This window comes from Erinaceus europaeus, chromosome 10 (assembly GCF_950295315.1).
Source record: "Erinaceus europaeus chromosome 10, mEriEur2.1, whole genome shotgun sequence".
NCBI classification, from domain to species: domain Eukaryota; kingdom Metazoa; phylum Chordata; class Mammalia; order Eulipotyphla; family Erinaceidae; genus Erinaceus; species Erinaceus europaeus.
In genome coordinates this window covers 81,094,504-81,104,667 of record NC_080171.1, presented here as the reverse complement: position 1 = coordinate 81,104,667, position 10,164 = coordinate 81,094,504, and the positions used below count along the sequence as shown (strand labels likewise).

Genomic DNA, 10,164 nt, shown 5'->3' with positions numbered 1-10,164 from the left:
ATAGGATAAGAGGGGTACAATTTCACACAATTCCTACCACCAGAACTCTGTATCCCATTCCCTCCCCTGATAGCTTTTCTATTCTTTATCCCTCTGAGAATATGGAACCAGGGTCATTATGGGGTGCAGAAGGTGGAAGGTCTGGCTTCTGTAATTGCTTCCCCACTGGACATTTTATTTTTTTATTTAAAAAAGGAGACATTAACAAAACCATAGGATAAGAGGGGTACAACTGCACACAATTCCCACCACCAGTTCTCCATATCCCATCCCCTCCCCTGATAGCTTTCCTATTCTTTATCCCTCCAGGAGTATGGACCCAAGGTCATCAGTTCTCCATATCCCATCCCCTCCCCTGATAGCTTTCCTATTCTTTATCCCTCCAGGAGTATGGACCCAAGGTCATTGTGGAATGCAGAAGGTGGAAGGTCTGGCTTCTTTAATTGCTTCCCCACTGAATAAGGGCATTGACTGGTCGATCCATACTCCCAGCCTGCCTCTCTCTTTCCCTAGTAGGTTGGGGCTCTGGGGAAGCGGAGCTCCAGGACACACTGGTGGGGTCCTCTGTCCAGAAAAGTATGGTCGGGATCATGCTAGCATCTGAAACCTGGTGGCTGAAAAGAGAGTTAACATACAAGTCTTTTTAATCACCTAAAGAAATATATTTGATAAGTGCTGCAAACTCCTAAGGGGTTTAAAACATGTTTTCAGCAGATTACCTGACACCAAAGATACACTGACTTATGAACAAAGAATTTTTTCGTTGCTGTATAATTTTTAAGGTTGTATGTATGTTGATGCTTTTGCAGGTCAAGAGAATAGATGTTTGCAAATTTTTGAGAAGGCAGTGGAGTTACTTAAGACATATGTTTTTCTTCCAGGGTCTTTAGTACTGACCACAGAGACTCTTGACAACCATCAACTGTCTTGGCTTTGCAATCAAGGCACTCTTCTTGCCCAGACCTCCACAGAGATATTTTCAACCCAGAAAGAGGGGAACTAGGTAGTCTTGTTTCTTCCTCGCTAGGCTGAGGTCTCTGCTCCCCAGGATAAAACAGGAAAGTGGGCAGGCGGGTGTTTATCATACTATTCTCTCTGCTTTTGGATACGTTCAAGATTGTTTCATAACAAGGTGTTTTTTTTAAAGTACTTAAAATGAGCTGATTCATTATTTTTACTCCCCTTCTCAAGATGTAGAATATTCTCACAGCACCACGGTCTTCCATTTTCACTACCCCAGGTTGGCCAAGGGGTTTCTTTTAAAGATTCATGTGCTTCCTCCTGAAGGGACACTCTATATCTCTCCCAAACACAATCATGCACAGAGTTTCTTTGGGAAAAGGGTTTTGGAGACCAGATATTGAACACCAAGTCATATATCTTCTGTTGGTCAGGAAGACTGATTGTTTCTAGAGAATACAGCCATTGTAGGAATACCCTGAAGCAACACTTTCCAACTAGATTGGGGCAGTTTCTAGTGTGGGCATTAAAGCACTAGATCCTCTGTCTGAGTCCCATTCTGCACACAGAATCTGAAGTTAGAAATCATCTCTTTGTCATGGTACTTGTGTCTTTTCACATCCACAGCTTCTAGACCAACATCATTTTGATTCTTATTTCTTTCATACTAATTACTTTCTTTTCCTTTGCTCTTTAAAAAACTTTAATTTTTTGGTTTTAATATTTCACAATGATATTCTGTGGGTTGGTCTTCCACTTTTTCTGGACAACTAGCTCATTGTTATAATCTGAAAACTCGGGTCCTTGAACTTTGGAACATTTTCTTGTATTATTTCCTTCATAATCTTTTTTAGATAGAAACAGAAGCAGAGAAAGAGTGTGAAAGAGACCACAGCACCAAAGCTTCCTTCAATACAGCTGGGGTGTAACTTGAACCTGAGGTGTGCACATGGCAAACACCATCCAAGTGAGCTATTTTTATAACTTTTTTCCATTGATTTTTTTTATCTGTTCTCTCCACCAGGAACTCTTTATCAGTCAGGTGCAAAGCCTTTATCACCACACTTCTCTTCCTCCACATTGCTAATTATTTTTTTCATATTGTTAGTATTTTATTTATTTATTTTTTCATTTTTGTTCTACTTTCCAATTACTGGGGGGGGGTTAGGGCTTCATTTATGTGAGCTTTCACCAACTTGAGACTGCTTTCTTATTAAGAGAAAGATACACATAGAGAGAAAAAGAGCTTCCTCCATTGCTACAGAACCTCCATGTAGTGCCAGAGATCAAGCCTGGCAATGTAGGTACTCTGTCTGGCACACTATCTGTTCATCCTTAAACTACTTTGCTTTACTTTCCAAGATTTCCTTCATTTAATTTTCCAACTTTACTGTTTTACCTCAGTAATAATTTTTTAACTTCTAAACACTCTGGTTATTTACATCTCCTTTCATGGCATCCTGTTTTTATTTAGTAGATGTTATATCACCTGGAGTATCCAGGTGATAATAATTTCTTCTATTTTTTCCCCCATTAAAACATATGGGGCCAAAGCCAGGCGGTGGCATACCTAGTTAAGTGCACACATTACAGTGTGCAAGGATGCAGTTCAAGCCCCCACCTACAGAGGGAAAGCTTCATGAGTGGTGAAGCAGTGCTTCAGGTATCTCTCTGTCTCTCCCTCTCTATCTCCCTCTCAATTTCTATCTCCATCCAATAATAGAAGTGAATAAATAAATAAATAAATAAATAAAACACATAGGGCCTACTTAGTTGTCCAGGATGTCCATGTCTGACCCTGCTCACCCAGGAAAAAGGAAGCCTGAACTGCATATGAATAGCAGTTGTCAACTGATCTTTTGACAATGACTATTAACAGAAGAAGTACTCACATGTACAGTGAACCACCTTACCTTCATGGAGTCAGAGTATAAAATATATTCCCTGAGCACAGGTAGAAAATCCTCTGTCATGTCATCTGTCAGCTCTTCCAATGCTGTAGAGCAGTTGCCAATACAAGCTGATACTCCCTCCAGGGGTTCAGTTAGCTCCCCTTCTAAGGCGCTCCATGTGGAGTACACAGGCCCATATTCTCTCAGCTCTACAAGGTACTCTACAGGACAAAGAAAAATCAGCTAAGAGCTAACTGGGTAGCAATCACTGGAGCTACTGATTCAATAACTACCAGAGAGGACAAAATCTGCATTAGGTGTGTTCCACTGGTGATTCACTCAGCATATTTTCTTTTGTTATTCTTTATGCCAGAAGTTTCTTTCTTTTTTTTAAATTATCTTTAAAATATTTATTTATTCCCTTTTGTTGCCTTGTTTTTTTATTGTAGTTATTATTGTTGTTGTTACTGATGTCATTGTTGTTGGATAGGACAGAGAGAAATGGAGAGAGGCGGGGAAGACAGAGAGGGGTAAAGAAAGATAGACACCTGCAGACCTGCTTCACCAATTGTGAAGCGGACCCCCCTCCCCAGGTGGGGAGCCGAGGGCTATAACTGGGATCCTTTCACTGGTCCTTGTGCTTTGTGCCACCTGCACTTAACCCTCTGTGCTACCGCCCGACTCCCATTTCTTTTTTTTTTAATCTACGTACATGTTGCAAGTGTCTTGATTTTAATGAGATAATGTTGGTTTATAATACTGTCTATATTTTAGGAGTCCAGTTTCATTTCTCTTTAAATGCATGTGTCACCTATAACACATGAAACACCAAAGTACCAACATATCTCCATCACAGTCCACTAGACTTCCTTCACCCTTTCTTCTTTCTACATGCTACCCCTCTGGTAACTTCAATTCTTAGATTAGAATCCAAGAGTTTGTTTAATTTGGTTATGTCTAGTCCCTGAGTATGCCCTCCTTTAAAATATAATTTTTGTAGTTTAATTCAGATTATTGGCACACATGAATCACATGAATTCCATTTCTGAAAGTATGTCCCCTAGGTTTGAGCAAGATTCGACAAAGAGCTCACCTATTTCTTCTTTGATGATCCGCTGGGCTATTCGATCAATGGTCCCCAGTTTGAGTGCAAATGTATCTAAGTATTCACCGATAGCTGCAAACTCAAGAGGTCGACTCCTCAGCTTGTAACCTCCGGTGACATGCTTGACTGACTCGCCCACTCTAGTCAGCAACGCCATTCCCTGCTTTTTGTAGACATTCAGGTCCTAAGGATGACACATGAACAAATAAATTCAGAGGGCTCAATTACTCACAGGACTAAGTAAGCTGGCTCCTTCAGGTAGTTTCTTTCTTTAATTTTTTTAAATTATCTTTATTCGTTGGATAGACAGTCAAAAATCGAGCAGGGAGGGGGAGGTAGACAGGGAGAAAGACATAGAGGCACCTGCAACACTGCTTCACCACTCGCAAAGCCTTCCCCTTGCAGGTGGAGATCGGGGGCTCAAACCAAGGTCCTGTGCATTGTAACATGTGTGCTCAACCAGGTGCACCACCACCCAGCCTGTTTCTTATGGGTCTGGAGGACTGAAGAAGAGACAAGGAGCTAAGTTAGAGGAGCTAACCATAAACATCACCATATCTTCTCCTTGCTGGACCACACCATCCTCACACTACTGTTTCTGTCAGCAGAGCTGGTCTCCTACCTTTCTAAGCAGGTTTTTCCTTTAAACACACACTATTTCCAAGATGATCTTTTTTTTTTTTTTTTTTTTTTTTGCCTCCAGGGATATCACTGGGGCTCGGAGCCTACACTATGAATCCACTGCTCCTAAAGGCCATTTTTACTATTCTAATTGCCCTTGTTGTCCTTATTGTTGTTGTTACTGTTATTGCTGCTGTTAGATAAGACAGAGAGAAATCAAGAGAGGAGGGAAAGACAGAGGGGGGGAAAGAAAGATAAGACATCTGCAGACTGGTTTCACCACTTGTGAAGTGGATGCCCCCTGCAGGTAGGGAGCTGGGGGCTCAAACCAGGATCCTTAAGCCGGTCCTTGCGCTTTGCGCCAAGTGTGCTTAACCCACTGGGTTACCAGCCCCCAATAATATTTTTTAAAACCTCTTACCAAACAATGCCATGTTGATATACAAAAAATCCTAAGTTGTCTTCAGGAGTAAAACTGAAGAGTTACAATTCATTCTAGTACTTCGTTTATCTTTTTTTTTTATTTTTTTTTATTTTTATTTTATTTTATTTATTTATTCCCTTTTGTTGCCCTTGTTGTTTTATTGTTGTAGTTATTATTGTTGTTGTCGTCATTGTTGGATAGGACAGAGAGAAACGGAGAGAGGAGGGGAAGACAGAGAGGGGGAGAGAAAGATAGACACCTGCAGACCTGCTTCACCGCCTGTGAAGCGACTCCCCTGCAGGTGGGGAGCCGGGGTTCGAACCGGGATCCTTATGCCGGTCCTTGTGTTTTGCGCCACCTGCGCTTAACCCGCTGTGCTACAGCCCGACTCCCGTACTTCGTTTATCTTCTAAGCAAAGCCACACAAGGACAGTCCACAGTAGAAGGCAGAAAATGGGGAACAGTACAAGAAAAAAGCAGTAATACTCAGGCTAAGGACAGACGCCTGAAACAAAACATTTCACCTGAATTTCTTGGTTACAGTCTAAGTGGGGAATATATTGAGCTATGTTTTATAAGCTAAGTTTTAAACCTTATAAGCATTATAAACCTGCCAGGTAAAACACATTTCTTCTTATTGTTATACTCCAAGGGAATTTACAGTAATTTCAGGGCCAGCAAGATAGCTCATTTGAATAGAGTGTTTTCTTTGCCATGGGCATGATCCAGGTTTTATCCTGATTCCCACTACACTGAGAGGCTTTGGTGCTGTGGTATCTTTCTCTCTTACTATCTGAAAAAGTTGACCTAAAGCAGTGAAGCCCAGTGACACCCTACCCCAACAACCCCCCTCATGACGTTTACTTTAAAAGCAGTATTTTCAAGAACGACTTTACAAGATCACATTTTACCATATACTAGGACTTCAATCAGAACCCCTGGAAACACCAGGAGCATCATATACAGCACCAAGGGAAGCTCCATGAACAGGAGAGCAACGCTGTGATATCTTTGTCTTCTCTCCCTTTCATTCTATCTAAAACTAAAAAAAAGGGGGTGGGTGGATGTGAGTACTTCAGACGCAGTGCAACTGTGCAGATATGAGACTCAGTTGAAAAAAAAAAACTCTACAGAAGATGAAGCTGTCTGTTCCTTATATCCAACCTCAACAAGAATAGAATGTTAATCAACTCCTCCAGATTTAGTTTCCTCCTCCTCCTCCTCCTTCTTTCTTTCTCTCTCTCTCTCTCTCTCTCTCTTTCTCTCTCTCTCTCTTCAGACATGATCTTTACTTTTGCTTGATTATACCCTTCTCTATCCAAACCTCTCTCTAACCATAGCTTTTGACTTACTAATCCTTCTGTCATTATCTTTAATTTCTAATTCTTTGGACTATAAAATATGCTTAAGGATCACGTATCCTAAAAAAACAGTAAGTTCCTCTGTCATCCCACACCTTTTCTCTGTCCTTTCAAAGTGATGTTGCCTGAGAGAATGTTCAAAAGATTTCATCTTCCCTTCTAACCACTTACAACCTAGACAAAGAAATATCTCTGTGGAAGGGGAAATAGCATTGGGGAAGGGGAAATAGCATAATGTTTATACAAAGGACTCATGTCTGAGGCTCTCAAGTCCATAAACCAGTTTTGCAGTACTCTGGGGGTGGGGTGGTTAGAGAGGGAGGGAGAGAAAGAAAGAGGAAAGAAGAGAGAGAAATATCCTTATAAGCACTATGTTTTCACAAGGCCAAAACTGGAGTTGTGCAGTTCCTGGATTTGCTTCCATAGACATATATCTATATCTATCTATATCTATATCTATATCTATATCTATATCTATCTATATCTATATCTATGAAGCAGGACTAGATCTAATACACAGTCTACTTTGAGTAGAGCTCCCCCACCTCCCTTTTTGCCACTAGAACTTCATTGGGACTCTGTGATTATATAATTCTACTGCTTTCAATAAGCTTTTTTTTTCTTCCCAGATAAAGGATAATAAGCAAAAAAAGGAGAGAAATGTAGGGAGGAGAGACACTACAGTACTGCTTCACTGTTCCTACACATGATGCTCTGGTGTGGTAGCCTAGGGATCAAAGCTAGGTCCCTGTGGATGGTAAAGTGTGTGCTCTGTTGTGCGAGGTATCTCCCAGTTCCCTTAAGTATAACTTTGAGTGAGATCTTTCCAGTTAGTCCAGTTAATTAGTATGTTGAATAAAGTTATTTAGTGGCATCCATTTTACCAAAGATGAAAATATAAGTCTGAACTTAACTGACATTGAGTGACCTTTACAAGCATTATTGGCTTCTTCTTAGACGGTGCTAGTCTGTGATAAATTCACATTATCACAAGGAAAAGAAAATCTTCTTAATTTGCTATGGCAGAACATGTAAGTGGGTCATCTAAGAACAAGTTGTTTGAGGAGATTTAAAAGATGGGGGAATAAGGGGTAGGTGGTACACATTATAATGCACAAGGATTCAGGTTCAAGCCCCTCATCCCAATCGGTATGAGAGAAGTTTCACAAGTGGTGAAGCAGTGCTGCAAGTGTCTGTTTATCTGTCTGTGTGTCACTCCCTTTCCCTCAATTTCTGTCTCTAGCCAATAAATAAATAAACAAAAATATATTTAAACATTTTTAGAAGATGGAGGAAGAAAGATGGGTAGTTAATAGGTTCAGAGTTTCAGTTTTGCCCAATGAAAAGGTTATGGCAACTAGTTGTTCAGCAATGTTAACACACTTAACACTACTGAACTGTACAATCTTAAGTGGGTAATATGTTATGTGTACTATATAATCACAAAGAAAAAAGAGAAGATGAGACTAATACATTTAACTTACAAAGTAAACTTGAACTAGGGCTAGAATTCATTCTATCTGAAGTCAATTCATCTATACTCAATTCATCCAAATTTGTATTTTAATTAATACACTGAAGGAATTTTTCTAATAACTTCATAAAGCTTGGTCTATAAATAGATGTCACTATTTATACACACTTTCCTACTTATTTTTCACAGAGACTTTTTTTTCTCTACCAGGATTATTGCTAGGACCTATATACAATGACTCTACAGCTCCTGGTGGCTGTTTTTGTTGTTTTTTTCTTTGTCTTATTGAGACAGAGAAACAGGGGAAAAGGAGCGAGGGGGTGGGGTGGGGTGGACAGGGATTTCTCAAAGCACAACTCTACTGTTTGGGAAGCTTCCCCTCTACACGTGGTGACCTGGAGCTTGAACCCATTACTTTTCACTGGGGTTTCTAATGCCCGGATTCTTTTTTTTTTTTTACCTCCAAGGTTATCGATGATGCCAGCACTATGAATTCACCACTCCCAGAGAACTTCCCCCTCCCACTTTTTTATTTGCTAGAACAGAGAGAAATTGAGGGGGGGGAAGAGAGGGAGAGAGAAAGAAACCTGCAGACCTACTTCGCTACTTGTGAAGCATCCTCCTTGCAGGTGGGGTGCCAGGGGCTCATACCTGGCTCCTTGCGCTGGTCCTTATGGCTTAGTACTATGTGCGCTTAACCAAGTGTGCCACCATCTGGTCCCTCCCCCCAGCTTGACACTGCCCACACTGTGCACCTATAAACTGAGAAGTAAGTCATATTTCTGGAAAACAGAATGAATTTTACTTTGTATATAAGCTGAAAGAACAGTTCACCAAGATATGCTTATTTTTATTTATTTTTTATTCCCTTTTGTTGCCCTCATTGTTTTATTGTAGTTATTATTGTTGTTGTTATTGATATTGTCGCTGTTGGCTAGGACAGAAAGAAATGGAGAGAGGAGGGGAAGACAGAGAGGGGGAGAGAAAGACACCTGCAGACCTGCTTTACCGCCTATGAAGTGAGATACGCTTATTTATTTTTAAGTCTTTTGTTTTTATATTTATTTGTTTTCTCTTTTGTTGCCCTTGTTTTTTATTATTGTAGTTATTATTGATGTTGCCATTGTTAGATAGGACAGAGAGAAATGGAGAGAGGAAGGGAAGACAGAGAGGGGGAGAGAAAGAGAGACACCTGTAGACCTGCTTCACCGCCTGTGAAGTGACTTCCCTGCAGGTGGGAAGCCAGGGGCGCGAACCTGGATCCTTACACTGGTCCTTGCGCTTCCTGCCACTTGCAATTAACCTGCTGGGCTACCACCCGACTCCCAAAGATATGCTTATTTTAAAGAGAACAAGTTTTGACCTATGGAGGAAAAGGGCCCTAGGGAAAAAGAGAAGATGAATGAGAATGTCATTGATGAGGCTAAATGCCAACTGAAGTTAAAAAATAAATCAAATGCTAGAGGACTTTGCCATGTGGGAAGCCATTATCTGGAGATTGGCTTCTTTAAAATGTCCTCCCCTACTTCACCCCCTTTTCTCTTTCTTTTTTTCTCTCTCTCTCTCTTTCTTTCTTTCTTTCTTTCTTTCTTTCTTTTTTCCTTTCTTTCTTTTCTAAATTGGTGATTTGATTATAATATTTCAGGAGTACAGTTTCACACCACACCTACCACCAAAGGTCTGTGGTCCTCCCCACCTATAACCACCATAGTTCTCACAAAGAATGAGAGACAGTTGTGTTAATTTTTTTTTCAGTTCTTACGCTTTAATTATCTTTATTCCACACATTATTGAAACCATCCTGTAGTTGTCGTTCACCTCTTATTTCACTAGGCATAATCTTTTACATCAATTGCCATTATCTGTAAATATTTCTCAATTTTGTCATTTCAAAAAAGAAAACTGCAAAATAGCTGGGTCTCAGTACCTTTGCCAATATGAAGCAAGTTACCTAGGATGTGAATGTGGGAATATGATAGATGAAACTAAACAGATGGAGCTGGAAGGAAGCTGGCATGAGCTTTCAAGCATATGATTCTGTTTCTGCAGACAATTGGAATGAAGCACTTATGGTTTTCTGGCAATTTCTGCCAAGAGGGAAGTACTGAGAGTAGTCAGTGAATGACCAACTTGAGCCTGAATACATAAAATCAGCTGTGGAGGACCCAAATGCTTCTGTAGCAAATGCTCAGAAAATACCTACCTGGCACTTGGCTACAGTAATGCTAGCTTACTCTAGATCAAGCAGTCTGATACAGACTAAGAGTATGGCGTTAAGTACCACAAAGACCTGGCTTTAATTTTGTTGTTGTTGTTAGTTTTACTGA

At 40.4% G+C, this 10,164-nt stretch overlaps 1 protein-coding gene across 3 annotated transcripts in view; it reads right to left on the bottom strand.

Moving 5' to 3' along the window:
• Window positions 1-10,164, bottom strand: part of SNX30 (sorting nexin family member 30) — a 137,380-nt gene that overhangs the window by 33,547 nt on the left and 93,669 nt on the right. For all 3 annotated transcript variants that reach the window (XM_007534759.3, XM_016193271.2, XM_060199963.1), the window contains exons 5-6: window positions 3,946-4,141; window positions 2,874-3,073 (exon numbers count right to left, since the gene is read on the bottom strand). In XM_007534759.3, coding sequence (XP_007534821.1) covers window positions 2,874-3,073; window positions 3,946-4,141 — 396 coding nt within the window. The remainder of the gene's footprint in view (window positions 1-2,873; window positions 3,074-3,945; window positions 4,142-10,164) is intronic.